Source organism: Humulus lupulus, chromosome 6 (genome assembly GCF_963169125.1).
Source record: "Humulus lupulus chromosome 6, drHumLupu1.1, whole genome shotgun sequence".
Classification (NCBI taxonomy): Eukaryota; Viridiplantae; Streptophyta; class Magnoliopsida; order Rosales; family Cannabaceae; genus Humulus; species Humulus lupulus.
The window spans coordinates 223,788,389-223,801,959 of NC_084798.1; the positions used below are offsets into that span (position 1 = coordinate 223,788,389).

The 13,571-nt window shown below is 29.1% G+C and overlaps 1 protein-coding gene and 1 pseudogene across 1 annotated transcript; one reads left to right on the forward strand and one right to left on the reverse strand.

The window, feature by feature from the left end:
- Positions 1–86: 86 nt before the first annotated feature.
- Positions 87–6,847, forward strand: LOC133786250 (wall-associated receptor kinase-like 22). The gene is made up of 3 exons (XM_062225449.1): positions 87–285; positions 3,882–3,989; positions 5,631–6,847. Exons 1-3 carry the CDS (start codon positions 87–89, stop codon positions 6,845–6,847), a joined length of 1,524 nt encoding a protein of 507 aa, XP_062081433.1.
- A 1,845-nt stretch (positions 6,848–8,692) lies between these two features.
- On the reverse strand, positions 8,693–13,486 carry LOC133786251 (cytochrome c oxidase assembly protein COX15-like; annotated as a pseudogene).
- Positions 13,487–13,571: the final 85 nt, after the last annotated feature.

The following is a 13,571-nucleotide window of genomic DNA, read 5'->3' on the forward strand; positions in this document are numbered from 1 at the left end:
GGTTCTTGTTGAGCCCTTGATTGGACAAAAAGCAAGATCTACAACAAGGGTTAAAGGAAGGAAGATGTTTGGCGACATATTTCACAATGACAATGGAGGAAAAAATTAGTCTCTTTGACATTCTTGATGATCAAGTTATCAAAAATGAACCAAAAGAAGAGATCTTAATTGTTGTTGACCTTGCACAAAGATGTTTACATTTGAGTGGAAGGAATCGACCTATCATGAAAAAAGTAGCAATGGAACTAGAGATGATACAAATAATTGATAAAGATTCTAAGGATAGTCAACATAATTATGAAAAGCTAGAATATGCACAAATTAAAATTGTGGACTACTTTTGGAATGTTTCAGTCATCGAAAGACCAAATATTGTAGTCGTGTAAAGAGTACTCCCAATGGAGAAGGTAAAATATTTTATTCTTTATAATATAGAAAAAAATGGTTAAATAGTCTTCCATTAAATGGTGTAAACTTTTTTTTTTTTTTTACATAAATGAATAGTATTTCTCTATATGTAGTTAAATACTATTCATCAAGCTATAAATATTTTATTATTTTTTTATAAACTTTTGTATATATATATGATTGTGATACTATTATATTTAATTATTTTATTTTTTTAAATGAATAAAATATTTTTAAAGATATAATATTTAAATGATGTAGAGAAAAAAATAGAGAAGCTGATGTATGGTATAATGTAAAAGTTTGAGATAAATTATAATAAAGTATGTTTTGGTGATATATTTTGGAGAACATCCATTGTGAGTGTTCTAACACGTGCAAGTACGAACATACTAGACACCCAAGCAGTAAAGCCAAAGAACCATATCCCAACCATTTTCTAAGTATTAAGAGATTGCACGGTGGAAACATTTCTCAAAGAAGCATGGCACATATTGACCTTGAATTGCATTATAAACTTGTTACTGATTTTAGAAATATAGGGTATTTGATAGGAATTTCTCTTATTAGATGTAACTAAAATGATTATATTTCAATGTGTTACTAAATTAGTATATAAAAAAAAGATTAATTTTTATATTATAGGAAATTTTTTGACCAAAATAGTGCAGAATGTACCATTTGTTACTAATTTTTTTACAAATATAGGAACCGTATTAATATGTATATTTCCTGTTTTAATCGGCACACAATAGTTTGGTATTTAAATGTCAGTAAAAATGAAAGTTTAAGTATTTTAGCAGTAAATTTCTTAATCAAATATTTGTGTAGTGGGTCTGATATGTTTATAGCATATGTTATGATATGATTTTATGTGTATGTTTATGATTTTAGTTGGTTTTGAACGTGTCAGTATGTAGTAGGTTGATATCTAATTGTAAATAAAAACTTTAAAAATTGTACTTTTGAAAATCTAAGGTAGTATTTTATAAAAATACAAAAAAAAATCAGAGATGCGAAAAAAGTAAAAAAAAATGATATTTATGAACAAACCTATTATAAAAAGTCATTATATGAAAATTCAACCCATGCAAAATATAAATTGATTATAGTATTATATATTATTTTAATGACTTACTTGATAAAATATTTTTTAATAGAAATTAAAATGAGATTATAAAATTAAAGCCCATTTTTTCACCAATTTTTTTGAAAGCAACTAAGATGCATAACAGTAAATGAATATACATAAACTTCACAAAAGAAATTATCATGAAATTAATATTAATAAGACAATACAATAATAAGCTATGAATAAAAATCTCAAAACATGTAAAATGATAATCAAATGTGAAATAATTGTATATATATAAGTTATATAAACTTAATTAAAGAGCATATATTTTTTAACATGATAAATGTCATTAATTAGATTTGATGTAATTACATACGTTATTTGCTAAATATAATAAAAATATGTAAAATTATAATTTTTTATAATGATTTTTAATATTAAATTTGATAATTTTTGTTATAGTATGAAAATTGTGTTTCAATTTCTATTTATAAATATTATTAACAAATATAATTAAATAATAAATTATTAGAAATAGAAAACATGATATTTTTTATTTATAACTTGCAAGTGCACAACTAATTCTTCACCATTGATAATTTCTTAACATTGTTTCTAATGAGAAAGATATTATCTACATAAAAAAACAGGAATACCACTATCATTTGATTTGTCCTTAGTTGGCAAACACAAAATTCGTCAATATTTTGTTAAAAGTCATAAATTTTAATTATCTCATCAAATCTAAGATTTCAAGAACGAAAAACTTACTTAAATCCAAAAATATACCTATTCAACTTGCAAATTTTTCATTCTTATCCCGATACTTTAAAGCATTACGACTAATCCATATAAATGACTTCTGACATATCCATGTAAATGACTTCTTTCTAGCTAAAATATGACTTTTCATTTAATTTATGAACATAAATATTGGTTGATGTCATGACTTAGGCAATACTCATTCGGTCATGACTTGGTATATTGTGTTTTATCGAAATACAGATTTAGTATCTACTATTTTAGGTAATACTCATTCGGTATCTTATAATTTACTATTGTACATATTTGGTACCTGGACTCAAATGCGATCAATAAAACTTTATCAATATGACTAATAAATTACTCTAAGTTATATGTAATTAAGTAATTAAATTTGAATTTGAAACCATATAGTTGAAGATAGTTTGTTCGTATTGATAAAATTTCATTAATCAAATTTGTTTAAGAGGTACCAAATATGTAAAATTTTAAATTATAGGGTACTAGATAAACAATATTATTAATAACATGGGATACTAAATGTGTATTTGGATAAAACACAATATACCAAATTGTTGTTTAATTAACCTTATATCTTTTGGTTTGACTTATTGCTAAAATGGTATCTTAATTAATTAGATATTTGCTTATCAATTTATAGCATTTTTTTGTTTATATATATATATATATATTAATATATATATATTCAAACTGAAGTTTAATCCACTATTGAAGTACTATACATATGTGTTTTTTTTATTAAATGTGATACAAGATGACAAATGAGTGATCAATAAAGAAGAAAGAGGCACCGATGATGAGTCTTCTGAACTACTACTACTTGTTTGTTAATGTTATTATAATTGGATCATTATATAATATAATAACATTTTTAAACATTAATGATAATATTTTTAATAAAAATAAAAATTATGTATTATATATTATTATAATGATATTTTATAATATTTAATTTTATATTATTATAAGTATTAAATGTCTAGTTTTGTATTAAATATTATTATAATAATAATATTTTATAATATTTGAATTCATATTAATATAATTAGTAAAAAATTAGAATTATAAATTATTATCATAATAATATTTTGTAACATTTAAATTTATATTAATATAATTATTAAATATCTAGTCTTGTATTATATATTCTTATAATAATGGTATTTAATTACATTTGAATTTGAATTTAAATTGAAATGCATATTAATATAATTATTTTATATATAGTCTTATATCAAATATTATAATAATAATAATAATAATGATATATTTTATAATGTTTGAATTTATATTAATATAATTAATAAATATTATTTTTTAGTTAATTTTAAAAATATATTTCTTTAAATATTTAAAATATTATATTAAAATTAACAAAACAAACTTTTAATGTAAAAAATTTCTGCACTTTTTATATAGAAAGATTTATGAGTTCCTCGTATATTAGCTACCTTTATTTTATAACACAAATTGTATATAAAGGTTGTTCATAAATGCAATTAGTTAGGACTTATTACTATAGTTACAGTAATCATTTTTTATAATATATATATGATAATAAATAAATAATAAATTTTATATTAACTAAAAAAATTATGTGCTATTTAATTCTCAGATATTAATGAATGCATTGAGTACAAATGGCCATGCCCTGAAGGCTCTACTTGCGTCAACACTTTTGGGAACTATCACTGCAGTTATAAACGCAAGGCCATCTTTATAGGTATGTCTTTATATCATCTTTATAGGTATGTCTTTATATCTAATGCATATATATATATATACTATGTACAAGTAACGTACATTATGCACGTTTGCTTAGTTTTATTTATAAAATTTACTAATTATTTTTATTAAATTTATATTAATGTCTTATAAATTTTAAAATAAATATCATATTTTAATTAAATAAATTTATTTATTTTTGTTTAAGTTTATGTTTATTCTAGTTTTTAAATTTGGGAGTAACAATAAGAGATTATATATTATATGTTTAATGTAATATTAAATATTATACGTAGATTTTAAATTTAATTTTCTTGCTATTTTTTAAAAAAAATAATTTGTTTCTAATTCACAATAGATTATATTATATGTTTAATATGATATTGTTCTAATAAGTGAGTTTAAGTTTAATTAAATTTTATTTAAGTTATAAAACATATGATTTTATTATTTTTAAATAATTATCATTATAAAATATCTCAAAAATATCATATTTTAATTTGTTTAATTATTTATTATTTTAAAATAATTATCATTGTAAAATATCTTATTTTAATTTGTTTAATTATTTATTATTTTTAAATAATTATCATTATAAAATATCTCAAAAATATCTTAATTTAATTTTTTTCAATTATTTATTTAATTTTATTTAAATTTAAGTGTTTACAAACTACCGTTAAATATAATAATATTCTATTAAATATAATAATATTTCGTTAATGTTAACATTAACAAAATAAAAACTGTTAAAACCAAGAATTTTTCTTATCTACACACTTATTATACAAAAGAGATATACAAATTAAACAATAAAATAATGTAACTGGGATAACTATTCTACTATTAGAACTCATCTATCCACCTACTCTCTCATTTTTACAAAAAATCTTATACTTTTACTCACAACAATTTTTGTGAGTAAAAGAGCTTCATTTATATTATATTTTAATTTTTTATTAATATTTGAATTATAGCACATTTCCAAAAGAAATAATTACATCTTAACTATGTATTTTTGATGCAAAGGAAAAAAACTTAGGAATTTAACTGTAACCGTGTTGAGAAATTATGTATTTTTACTGCTAATATCCATATATTTTAATTAATCATATTTTTGATAAAAATTTATAAATATATTTTAAATCTATCACAAATTTTGATTAAAATAAATTGAGGCTATTTTGTGACCAAACTACCCTAAAGTTTGAGGTTTGTACGCATCATAGACTCAAATTTTTTTTTTCAGTGAGAAAAATACCAGAAATTAGTATAATAGTAATTCCGTCACTCTTTCTATTGATCTCCGCTAGTTTGCATTCTAATTTAAGAAAAACACAAAATTATTTTGCATTGTATTCTGAACAATATTTTTATCAAATGAATAATAGTATATTTCATTATCTAGCCTAGAAACCAAAACAGAAAGAAAAAATCAAATGTTTGATAAATTTCAATTTATATATTATAAAACTTATATCAAAAAATTAAAGTTTAGAAGAAGAGAAATAATAATATTAAAAAATATGTTTAATTTATGCTTATTTAAAATTACAAACTAATTAAGAATAAGTTTTTAAAAAATTCCATATTTCTATAAATGAATGATTATGCTTATTTATTCATACATGATAAACAGGTGTGGGGAGTCCTCTTGGATTATTAGTTCTAGTTTTTAGTACATGGAGACTATACATATTCATAAAGAAAATAAAAGAAATTAAACGCAAGAAAGCATTTTTCAAACGAAATGGTGGCCTTTTGTTGGAACAACAGATACACTCAAGTGAAAACAATGTCGAGCAAACGAAGTTGTTCAAGTCAAAAGAGTTAGAGAAGGCAACTGATAATTTCAATATAGACAGAGTTCTTGGGCAAGGAGGCCAAGGCACTGTGTACAAAGGAATGTTGGAAGATGGAAAGATTGTTGCTGTAAAGAAGTCTAAAATAATTGATGAAGCCAAACTCTCTGAATTCATCAATGAAGTTGTCATTCTTACACAAATCAATCATAGAAATGTTGTCAGGCTATTGGGATGTTGTCTCGAGACAGATGTTCCACTTCTAGTTTATGAATTCATCCCAAACGGAACACTTTCTGAGTATATTCATGAAAAAAATGCAGAGTTTCCTTTCACATGGAACATAAGATTACGAATTGCAACTGAAGTTGCAGGAGCTCTTTCATACTTACACTCGGCAGCTTCTTTTCCAATTTATCATCGAGATGTCAAGTCTACGAACATACTCCTTGATGAAAAATTCAGAGCAAAAGTTGCAGACTTTGGTACATCAAGAACTATCTCCTTAGAGCAAACTCACCTGACCACTTTAGTTTATGGCACATTTGGCTATCTAGATCCAGAATACTTTCAGTCTAGCCAATTCACAGATAAGAGTGATGTTTATAGTTTTGGAGTGGTTATTGTCGAGCTCTTGACCGGACAAAAAGCGGTATCTGCAACAAGGTCAGAGGAGGAAGGAAGAAGTTTGGCATCATATTTCATGATGACGATGGAGGAAAAGAGCAGTAGTTTGTTCGACATTCTTGATGGTCAAGTTCTCAAAGATGCGCCAAAAGAAGAGATATTAATTGTTGCTGATCTTGCAAAGAGATGCTTACATTTGAATGGAAGGAATCGACCTACCATGAAAGAAGTAGCAAAGGAGCTAGAGAGGATTCAAGGCATTGATAATAAAGATTCCAATGGTATTCAACATAATTATGAAGATCTAGCATATGCACAACCTGAAATTGGAGACTACTCTTGGAATAATTCCACGTCGTCAACAGGGTTAGCTTTTGATAGTGCTGCTACTAGCTTCTCGTTGCATCAAGAATTACCATTGTTGTAAGGGTGAACAAATAGTAATATCCTTTTTGTACGTAGAACTCTTCACTTACTTTTTTCTATCTCGAATTTAGAGATCAATTATATATTGTGGTTTACTTTATTGGTTAATATTGTTAACTTTGGTTTCATCTGATTGTATAAGCATTCAATGCTTGGTACTTTTACTATGTAATATAATATAGTAGTATTCGTGTTTTTGTATGGTTTTGGCCTTTTTATTTTTCCAATTAGTTCTTTTTATACGAATTTTTATTGCCCACTATCTAATAAATATTATCTCCATAAATACTATCCTTGCAAGTAGGTGAGAATGATGGTGAACATGCATATTCACACAAATATATGACCTTTCAATCTCCTCATCGATACTCGATCTCTTTTGGTACGAAACACAACATCTCTTTATTCTTAATATATTTTTTCGTCTAAATATATAATTTATTTATTAAAAGAAAAATCAATATGGAGTAGTTCTTGTACAGCCCTTGATTGGACAAAAAGCAATATCTACAACAAGGGTTAAAAGAAGGAAGATGTTTGGCGACATATTACACAATGACAATGGAGGAAAAAATTAGTCTCTCTGACATTCTTGATGATCAAGTTATCAAAAATGAACCAAAAGAAGAGATCTTTAATTGTTGTTGACCTTGCACATAGATGTTTACATTTGAGTGGAAGGAATCAACCAACCATAAAAAAAAGTAGCAATGGAACTAGAGATGATACAAATAGTTGATAAAGATTCTAAGGATAGTCAACATAATTATGAAAAGCTAGAATATGCACAACCTAAAATTGTGGACTACTTTTGGAATGTTTCAGTCATCGAAATACCAAATATTGTAGTCGTGTAAGAGTACTTTCAATGGAGAAGGTAAAATATTTTATTATTTATAATATAGAGAAAAATGGTTAAATAGTCTTCCAATAAATGGTGTAAACTTATATATTTTTTTTTTACCTAAATAAATAGTATTTCTCTATATGTAGTGAAACACTATTCATCAAGCTATAAATATTTTATTATTTTTTTTATACTTTTGTATATATATATATATGATTGTGATACTATTATATTTAATTATTTTATTTTTTAAAATGAATAAAATATTTTAAAATAAGATAATATTTAAATGATGTAGAGAAAAAATAAAGAAGCTGATGTATGTTATAATGTAAAAGTTTGAGATAAATTATAATAAAATATGTTTTGGTGATATATTTTGTAATATAGAGGAGAACATCCATTGTGAGTGCTCTAACACGTGCAAGTACGAACATACCAGACACCCAAGCACCAAAGCCAAAGAACCATATCCCAACCATCTTCTAAGCATTAAGAGACTGCACGGTGGAAACATTTCTCAAAGATGCATGGCACATACTGACCTTGAATTGCATTATAAACTTGTTACTGATTTTAGAAATATAGGGTATTTGATAGGAATTTCTCTTATTAGATGGTACTAAAATTACTATATTTCAATGTGTTACTAAATTAGTATATAAAAAAAGATTAATTTGTATATTATAGAAAATTTATTGACCAAAATAGTGCAGAATGTACCATTTGTTACTAATTTTTTTTAAAATATGTATATTTCCTGTTTTTTTTTTATAGTTTGGTTGGTCAGTTATGATTATAGAAACTAAACATGATCACATACATAGTCCTATCAGATGATGAATCGGCACACAAATAGTTTAGTATTTAAATGTGAGTAAATGAAAGTTTTAGTATTTTAGCAGTAAATTTCTTAATCAAATATTTGTGTAGTGGGTCGTCAACAATTTTCATCTCAACTTTTCTTCAATCTAATTAAATTGAAGAAAATCTTCAAGCAGTCTCTGCCAATGATACAAACTATATGTTCTGCTTCTGTATGCACTTCTCATTTTGGTGCACATTTTATGTACATATATCATTATTGTAAAACTTATTACAATATAACAATTAGATCATTTATTACAACACAAATTTAAACAATATAACATGCATTATTGACTACTGAAGAAAGAGATAGTATTAAAATATATTGTAATACTTTATCTAGTCTCGTGCTATTCTTTATCACCACTCTCTCACAACCTCATTCCAATGTACAAATATCTTATCTGATCAATCAATGTTCTCTCATACGTCTTCTTCCATCAAACTTTTTCTAGCTGATCCCCATGAACGAAAATGTGGTAAGTTTCTTTAACCACAAAGGCCCTTGTAACATGAAGCACCATCCAGGAAGGAAAATTGTCCTTGTATTATTTCATCAATTTATAACGTTTCAAGTTCCACAATGAGGAATTGAATAAATCACATTAGCTAAACAAGAAGAAGAAGAAGAAGAATAAATTTGTGCAGAGATTGTCTTGGCAACTTTAGGCAGAGATTTAAGAAGAAAGGGCGATGGCTTCCTCAGAGTGTGAATGAGAAGGATCATCAGTGACATTAGTGTCAAAGCCCCAGCTTGATGAGCACTGCCCAGGGAAACTGGCACGTATGACAAAAGGGTAGATATCCCCAAGGTAACCTGCAATGATTACAAGGGGAGGAACCAAGTTTCGATCTTTATAGTCAGAAGAACATTCATAGAAATTGAGTTATCGGAACGTATGTACCTGAAGACCAGCCATGCCAACAGTGCTTCCAATCAAATATCGAACTGCAGGATGAAGATCCACCTTCCTCGTTAACCACCATAACGAGGCGATTGAAACTAAAGTGGCTGTTTCCAGGATACGATGGTCAAGCTGTAAATGCGGTTAAAGGAATATTCTATGATCACATTGATGATTATAGGTTCACACGGATTTCAGGAAACTACTGGTCGTGCGGAGTTTGAGCCATTGAGCTCGTAGTTCAATGGATTAAAATATATTTTTCTGAATTTGAGATCTCGTGAATACCTCTATGAATCAAAATTCAATGACAGACTGATCCTAAATCATGCTAAGGAATTCTCTCAATAATACACAGTAAAGAAACACCACAGGAAAATTACCTGCACCAACGAAGTATTCTCAAAGAAGTTGCGAATAAGTGGCTTCATTTCTAGAACATCCTCAGGTATCCATGTTTCACCCATCTTTGGAAAAGTATTGTAGGCATGTCCCTGGAAATTCACAAAATCATTATCACAATATGCTACTAGCAAAAAAAACAAAACAAAAAACCATACCACCTACTAATTAATTTGTTAAAAACTGAGCAATACAATAACAGTTGAAGTTACATACAGCATCATTTCCTGCAACAAATGCTCCTGAGACAGCAGTAATGCCGATGAGTAAGCTGACAAGAAGAGCAAGTCTCTTTACTTTTGCAGCCCCCTTAACCTAGGACATTGATTCTGCAGGTGGTTCGGGCATTACCACTGAGAGACCTGTCCAAAGAAGGTCGCTGTATATAACAAATGCCGAAGTGAGATGAGCTGCAAGCCGATACGGGCTTACTCTAGGCTGTGCATATTTGAAAAAAGAGAGATCATTTAAAAAGGCGCGCAAACCACAACATTTTTCGATTCAAATTTGCAAATACACTAAATATAAGGTGTCCTACCTCTAAACCACTTTTAACCATCCACCATCCAATCAGCCCCTGCCCAGCACCAAGGGCGAAAAGAGTAGAGAGTTTCAGTCCAAGTCGTAGGGTAATATATGCCTTACGAAGAAAATATGAAAATGGCAAAGCAAACATGATACCAAGAGCTCTTCCCCACATACGATGAGCATATTCCATCCAGTATATAAATTTGAAATCATCAATGCTCATTCCTCGATTAACCCTGCAAAAACCATCATCCATAAATTAAAAAAAATATTAATAATATTATAGCAAATGCCATAAAATAATCCTTGTCCAAACTCCAAAGAGTTCACCTCAAAACCGTTAAAAACTAGAAAGCTAAGCATCACAAACCATTAGCAATGCTACAAATACATGTACTGTTCTTTTCTTTCACTGACCGCTTATATTCAGGGGACTGCTTGTACTTCTCGAATTCCTGTAACCATTCCTCATCAGATAGAGGAGGGAGCCCACCACTGAACTTCCAATCAGTCATCGAAAGACCAGATCTTGTTAGTCGTGTAACACCTCCAAGTACGACCATACTAAACACCCAAGCAGCGAGCCAAAGAGTCATATCCCAACCATTTTCTGAGCACGAGGTCCTCCGTTTACAAGTAGCTCCAGTCCTTCATAACTTTTTGAATTAAGAGATTGCACGGTGGAAACATTTCTCAAAGATGGCACATACTGACCCTAAATTGCATTATAAACTTGTTACACATGTATTACATTTAAAATACATGAACATGACACATGAATTGTGTCCGATCCCCAAGTGAAACTGAATTAGAACAAGGACTTTCATCACATTTAATTGTCATGGAATACAGGGTCGCCATAAGAAACACATAATATCAAAAGAAAAAATATGCAAAAATATCTTCTTTCATGATAGTACAAGTGAGACCCTCAAAGGTTCGACTTTACTTTTTTTGTGGTTACTTCCCGCTATCAAATTAGCAATTTAGAATATAATAGATGCATATGTAGCCAAGTACTTAGATACCCAAAAACATATATATCTAATACTTCCAAGAAATAAATTTTAAAGCAGGGAATGAGCTTGAAATGGCATTTATGAAACCAATGAATTTTTCCAAGTTGAAATTTTTAAACTTCAGTCTTGGGTTACTGCTAGCTGATGCTGCAAGAAGTAATGATGTTCAACTAAAAGATAAAAATATCTGCATATAAACTTTAATGTAAGAGCACTGATTTGAAACAAAGAACAAAAAATCTAGAATACGAAATAGAAATGAAGACAGCAGACATGGAACCAGCCATTTCAGTCCTAAAAACAAAAAATATATATTTATATCATAGCTCAAAACATGGAAAAAAATGTTTTCTGATATCCCATGCTATGATTATTAAAATATCTACCACTGCAATGGCACTTTGCAGAACTCCACAATCAAATCTGTGACTACTATGAGAATGCTTTATGGATTACAAAAATATAAAAACGAGAAAGTTATCATTTTGGGTGTCTCAAAATGGTATTTAATGAAGTTGAAGCTAATCAATTCAGTTCAAAGTTTTTGAAGTTGGTTCTAAGTTTCCATATAACAATATTTAGCAAAACATAATCTTTTAGTTCTAAAGATAGAGTTAGAAGAACCTTAGGGGGAGATCGGAAGTCATGCAAAATTCTCCGGACGATTCCGGTGGAGAAAAATCTAGAGGTCTCCTCCCTCACAACTCTAGACGAAGATGATGTTGCTTGGGTGAGATGGTTGTAGAGAGCCTTACGGTTACTCTTCACCAACAAAACTGGTGATAATCGGCTCCGGAACCAACTGCAACACCTACATTTTATCAAATATTATCTATCTATCTATACATATAACAACTACCACAATACTAAATACACAAAGCTATCTATCTTCCACAATATTAAATACATTCTCCATTTCCAACTTGAAAAACATGCTCCCAAACTCCGTCCAAACCCCCAAATGAACCCAAACATCTACTCCACATGTCTTAGGAATCATAACCTAACCAAACTTTGCCAAAAACCCCATTGAATTCTCAACTTTCAAACCACAATCCCAACTGAAACTCAATAAGAAAAACAGAGCAAGAACCAGAGTTTTAATGGCTAGTCACTCAGATCCAGGGCCAGAAGGCCCAGGTGATTGGATCGCCACATGGCTAAGGGTGCGGAACCCATATTAGTGACTCCATGGTCACTCATTTGGTTTACATTAGTGACTAATTCATTAGTCACTCATCTGAGCCAGGGTCAGAAGGCCCAAGTGATGACTGCATCATCACATGGCTAAGGGTAAGGAACCCGTGCTAGTGATTCACTCCTCAGTCACTCATTTGATTAGGGCTATACGCCCCATCATGGTTATCGGAACCTCAAGTGTTAAATCACTCATTTGATTAGGGCTATAAGCCCCAGCATGGTTATCGGAACCTCAAGTGTTAAATCACTCATTTGATTAGGGCGTTACACATTCTCTCTTCCATTTTAGTGTTTTTCAAGAGCATTTTCAAGTATGTATTTTATTTATTTTGTAATTTCTATTCTAGTTATGTAACGACCCAAAATCACTAATCAAGGCTTTTGTATCTAAAATAACTGGAAAAGTAGAAACAAGACCGGATATAATTTGTTCATTATGAGAAAATCCAAAATCTTTGTAGTGTCAGTGTCGGCCCAGCAAAGTGCTTTCGCCGTTGGTGTTCTTTCCGATCTCTACGCATTTCACCGCTCCACCGGAAATTCCCTCTGCCCCTACCGTACTCCAGCCCAATTTGTGAGTAAAATCTGAGAGGCATAATTCTTTCTTGCCAGGGTCCGTCTTTAGCAAAGCAAGCAGGGAGCTCATTAGCAATAAGAATAATAAGTACGTTTCCTTTTTTAGTGAATACTTTTTCATACTTCGCGTCTAGTCGAACCTCTTGCCCATCGAACAAATAAGGGAAAAGAATCCTATTGAAAACGTTCCTAACCCACCAACCCCTTCCTTCGTAGATCCGTGTATTGTAAGTGATCCGAACCCGCCCGGAGTGAGTCTCCCATAGAGGCAAGTGAAGTTGGTGAGCCGTATGCATATTTTTTTTGATAGAAAAATAAAAAGAAAATAAAAAGATGGCTCAATGGAAGCTGTTCTAACAAATGGAGTTGGCTGCGTTGCGT